Source organism: Syngnathus scovelli, chromosome 12 (assembly GCF_024217435.2).
Source record: "Syngnathus scovelli strain Florida chromosome 12, RoL_Ssco_1.2, whole genome shotgun sequence".
NCBI lineage: Eukaryota > Metazoa > Chordata > Actinopteri > Syngnathiformes > Syngnathidae > Syngnathus > Syngnathus scovelli.
This window is the reverse complement of record NC_090858.1, coordinates 12,037,501-12,042,216: the sequence shown is the minus strand read 5'-3', so window position 1 is coordinate 12,042,216 and position 4,716 is coordinate 12,037,501. Positions and strand designations below refer to the sequence as shown.

The 4,716-nt window shown below is 42.6% G+C and overlaps 2 protein-coding genes across 7 annotated transcripts in view; one reads left to right on the top strand and one right to left on the bottom strand.

Annotated features, from left to right (window-relative positions):
* Positions 1-1,693: 1,693 nt before the first annotated feature.
* The window catches only part of cryzl1 (crystallin, zeta (quinone reductase)-like 1), a 3,272-nt gene continuing 249 nt past the window's right edge, over positions 1,694-4,716 (top strand). The window contains exons 1-12 of one of the 3 annotated variants that reach the window (XM_049735186.2): positions 1,694-1,879; positions 2,009-2,086; positions 2,222-2,294; positions 2,750-2,875; positions 2,937-3,005; positions 3,068-3,201; positions 3,288-3,399; positions 3,625-3,723; positions 3,811-3,944; positions 4,134-4,239; positions 4,304-4,349; positions 4,591-4,716. The exon at positions 4,591-4,716 is cut by the window's right edge and continues 249 nt beyond it. In XM_049735186.2, the coding sequence (XP_049591143.1) occupies positions 1,820-1,879; positions 2,009-2,086; positions 2,222-2,294; positions 2,750-2,875; positions 2,937-3,005; positions 3,068-3,201; positions 3,288-3,399; positions 3,625-3,723; positions 3,811-3,944; positions 4,134-4,239; positions 4,304-4,349; positions 4,591-4,687 (1,134 nt within the window). In that variant the 5' untranslated portion in view covers positions 1,694-1,819 and the 3' untranslated portion in view covers positions 4,688-4,716. Of the gene's footprint in view, positions 1,880-1,969; positions 2,087-2,221; positions 2,295-2,749; positions 2,876-2,936; positions 3,006-3,067; positions 3,202-3,287; positions 3,400-3,624; positions 3,724-3,810; positions 3,945-4,133; positions 4,240-4,303; positions 4,350-4,590 lie in introns of all 3 variants that reach the window. The other 2 variants (XM_068652508.1, XM_049735187.2) reach the window with 2 other exon arrangements.
* Positions 3,954-4,716, bottom strand: part of setd4 (SET domain containing 4) — a 5,143-nt gene continuing 4,380 nt past the window's right edge. For all 4 annotated transcript variants that reach the window (XM_049735168.2, XM_049735171.2, XM_049735170.2 and 1 more), the window contains one exon: positions 3,954-4,716. This exon is cut by the window's right edge and continues 436 nt beyond it. The gene's annotated coding sequence lies outside the window, so the exon portion shown is untranslated.

The following is a 4,716-nucleotide window of genomic DNA, read 5'->3' as shown; positions in this document are numbered from 1 at the left end:
GGTGACGTCCACAAAGTATCGCGAGACTCAACCGGGGTCAAAATTTAGGAAATGTAATCTCGCGATGGATGTACGCGGCGAGGCAACGAACAGTCCAGTGGACGAAAATCCATGATAAAGGCATTAATAATAAAAAAAAAAATGTAAACTATTTAAACTGTCATTCTTGGAAAAAAAAAAAAAAAAAACGGGGATAATCCTCCCTATATAAGCGTTTGCCAAGATGAACAGGGTTGGCATAAAACAAAACAAAAAAAATGTAAATAAATAAAAACCAAACAAAATGCTTGAAAACATTGTGCCTCGACACCCATGCTTATCTTTCCACAGCCCAACTCATTCTTCACAAGGAAACACTTTTCATCTCTCTTGCCAAGTTGAGTAGATGATATTACAGGTTATACGAATATAGTTAACGTGATATCGATATGAATTGGTAAGATTTCAATAATAAATCAGATCAGATATTGAATTATATATAGAATTGTATAGATTCAATATAGAATTGGTAATGCTTCAATAATAAATATTGTAGCGAAGGTATCCAGGGTTATGTGGATTTGGTTTATGGTAATAATGTGTTGTTACTATGATATTCTCTGTTTTATTGGCAAGAAAACACCGAATATCATACATACGGTATCTCACAAAAGTGAGTACACACCTCTCATTTCTGCAATGTTTTAATTGTATCTTGTCATGGGACAACACGGAAGAAATGACACTTTGAGACAATGTTAAGTAGTCACTGTCGAGCATGGATAGCAAAGTAAATGTATTGTTACTTCAAAGTAACTCAAAATACAACAATGAATGTGTAAAATGCTGGCAACAAAAGTGAGTACACCCCAACCGAAAATGTCAAAATTGCATCCAAATGTCAATATTTTGTGTGGCCACCATTATTTTCCAGCACCGCCGTAACCCTTTTAGGCATGGACCCCAAACACACCTCCAAGACGACCACTGCCTAAAGAAGCTGAGGGTGAAGGTGATGGACTGGCCAAGCATGTCCCCAGACCAAAATCCTATTGAACATCTGTGGGGCATCCTCAAACGGAAGGTGGAGGAGCGCAAGGTCTCCAACATCCACCAGCTCCGTGATGTCATCATGGAAGAGAGGATTCCAGCGGCGACCTGTGAAGCTCTGGTGAACTCCATGCCGAAAAGCGTTACGGTGGTGCTGGAAAATAATGGTGGCCACACAAAATATTGATGTTTGGGTCCAATTTTGACATTTTCAGTTGGGGTGTACTCTTGTTGCCAGTATTTTACATTCATTTTTGTATTTTGAGTTACTTTGAAATAACAATACATTTACTTTGCTATCCAAGCTCTACAGTGACTACTTAACATTGGATTAACGTGTCATTTCTTCAGTGTTGTCCCATGACAAGACATAATCAAAACATTGCAGAAATGAGAGGGGCGTACTCACTTTTGTGAGCTACTGTATATACTAAATATCATCCTTGCCAATAAGTAATTACCATTGACGCCAGAGACAAGAAGTTGGTTTCAATACATTATTTTAAAGTTTTTTTAGGATTAACACAATTTATGATTTACGTCAACTTTTAGTTGAATTTGTATGTTCAACTGTAAACTGACGTGGTAAAGGTTTGTGACACTGAAACTGTAGTGCCTAAAAATGATCAACTGAGGGCGCGACAACAAAAATCATCACTTGACTCCTCTGCTTGTGACCAAACAAAGAAAAAAGGTGGTCACATGACACGTGCAAGTAAACAGAGACGCTTGCATTATGACTTGCAATTATATACGAATTTAATCTAACAAATATTTAAATTGAAACAACATGAAGGGTTTGTTCTGCCAAATTACTGGCAGCGAGCTCAAATTCATCGTCCAGGAAACGGTGAGATTGTCTTGTTTACGCCAGAAAAGCAATTGAACCAAATAAATTGTCTTCTGAAGAGTGCGAATGTTGTTCTATATTGTACGTCAGACCTTCAAGGCTCTCTTTTTATGATGTTTCCCCCTCAAGACCCTTCCTGAGATCTTCGGCAGTCATGACGTCAGAGTGAACGTAAAAGCGTGTGGTCTCAGCCCAGTGGACCTCAAGGTAATATAACTGTGTAATATTCGGTATAACCTTTAAATAGTATCAAATGGACCTTTTTAAATAGAGATTTGTCGACATATCACCATGCTTGCAATTGTCACGGACCTGATACTCTCTGTTTGTTGCCTGTTCCAGTTTTTGGAAGACATGGGGCTGCAGGGAGATACGATTCCCCTCGGCAGGGAGGTGGCGGGCATCGTACAACGAGGTGAGAACTCAAAAAACATGACGCACCACACTCACGGGTGGCAGAGCGATCCACTTCCGTAGAAGTACAGAAACTTATATACAAAATGACTTTGGTAAATGTACATTGGGTGTGAAACGTAGTTTAGGGTGACTAGATTTGGGTTTCTGAAAAGGAAGACACCTTTTTAAGGGAGGGGGGTTATTGGTGTATGTTATGACTCAAATGACATGGTGTATGTATAGCAATTACATTTATTGGCCTGAATAACAAACACACACACACAAAATCAGCAAGGTGGCTAGATTTGAGGAGAAGGGCGTGACTTATTTGCGAACAATACAGAGAAAACTTTAATTGAGTGAAATGGAACGGAGTGGCAATTCTATTGACAATGCACTGTACATGTATTATGTTTGAGGCAGTCAAACAAAAATCCCGGACGATTTTGAAATTGCCCCCGGACATTTTCTTAGGTCTCAAAAGTAGGACATGTCTGGGAAAAAGAGGACGTCTGGTCACTACTGACTTGGCTTCTTTTCCTTTTGTGCGTGCAGTCGGTCCAAAAGTCACTTTCTTCCAACCCGACGACGAAGTTGTTGGTAGGTTACCCATAATGCGTCATGTGTTTGTTACACAAACTTGAGTTCTCTCGTGTGACAGGTATTCTACCACTGGACTCCGTCTGCTCGGGACTCAGCGAGGTCATTGACATAAATGAGCAGTATCTAGGTAACGAGCTAAACAGGTGATAAAATAATCTGATCAAAAACCTAAGTACATATGTTGTGCAGTCCCAAAGCCAGAGAAGCTGAGCTGCACCAGCGTGGCCGCGGCATTGGAGGACGGCTTGTGTGCGTACCGTGCCCTCCACACGCACGCTCACATGGCAGCTGGTCAGATGCTCCTGGTGGTGGACGGTGCCAGCGTACGTGGGTCCTGTATGCCCCTGCCGCGATGAGCCATACACTTTAATTCAGACCTCTTCCTATGTGCCCCATCCTCCCCACTTAGTCTTTTGGCCTGATGTGCATCCAGCTGGCGTGCTACCACGGTGTGAAGGTTCTGACCACATCACACTCGCAGGAGCAGCACACTTTCTTGGAGCAGCTAAGGCCCGCCGTAGGTCTGTACGACAGTGTTCGACTTTCAACACCATGTAGGAAGTTTGTTCCACTCTGAATGTTTTTTCGTGGCAGCACCGTGGATGGGTGCTTAGGTCATCATTAGTTAGTATTTTCTTAATAGAAAAGGCAATTGTCATTGGCAGCATTTTAAATAACTTTCTTTAACTTATTGACTGAAATGATATTCATTTTGTGAATGACCAAATGTGGTTTTGTCACTGCAGTGAGGGTGATTCCTATCTACAAAAACTCATCGGACCTTCTTGCGGCAGTTATGGAGGAGACGGGCTGTCTGGGAGTGGACATAGTTGTCGACCAAGGCGGTATTTAAAAAAACAAAAGGGGGGGAAAACCACACCAAAAAGACTTTGATATTTGTGTGTGAAGAGGACTCTTCTTCTTGACTCAAGTTAGAATGCAAGAAAAGGAGCAGCCAGACGAGGAGGAGGGCAGAGAGGAGGCGACGTTCCTCCCACACAAGCATGACATCATCAGTATGTTGGCAGTGGGGGGCCACTGGGTGACATCCCAACAAGACTTGCAAGTGAGTCAATTTATGCATCAAATTTTGTGCTGTGATTTAATGACCTTGCATTTAAAAAAAAGTGTATTATCAAGTTTAGATGTGTTTCAAGTATGCGCAAGAGATGAAACCTTTTGCTCTCGGTTTCATGGCTCTTTGCCTGTTGCGAGTCTGGTATTTTTCCACAGTCCATCTCTTGCTTGATTGCAGCTGGATCCTCCTGACAGCCGGTTAATGTCCTTGAAGTCTGCCTCCGTGTCATTCCTCAACCCTCACGTGTGGTTGGCGTCATCATTCCAGCAGGGACGACACCTCCGTATCCTTGACTAAGCGCACGCAACTGAATTCGCCGTATACCGTCTCTAACAACCCGCTGGCAGATATTCTCAAGGACATTATGGAGAAGATGTCCTCTGGAGTACTCAGGTACATAAAACAGAATAATAGTCGAATATCCCAGCAGCGTAGAACGACTGCCTCACAAACGACACTAACATGAATAGCCACGTCTGTTCTTTTAATTTCTTCATATGTTGATCTTTGGCATCCTCAAATAATCGCGAGTGCTTCAGCGTGAAGATGCCTTTGAACGATCACGTCTCATGGACATGGGTGAGATGATGACCTGACGGGAGCTAATTGCTGTGTCCATGCTTGGTCCCTCTAGACCTCAGCCCGAAGAGGCAGTTCCTCTACAGGAAGCAGCGGCCGCCATGGAGGACGTGCAACTTCAGAACAAGAAAAAGGCTGTGGTTGAAATGTAACGACGGCTTGAGTTAGGTGTCTGGACTGT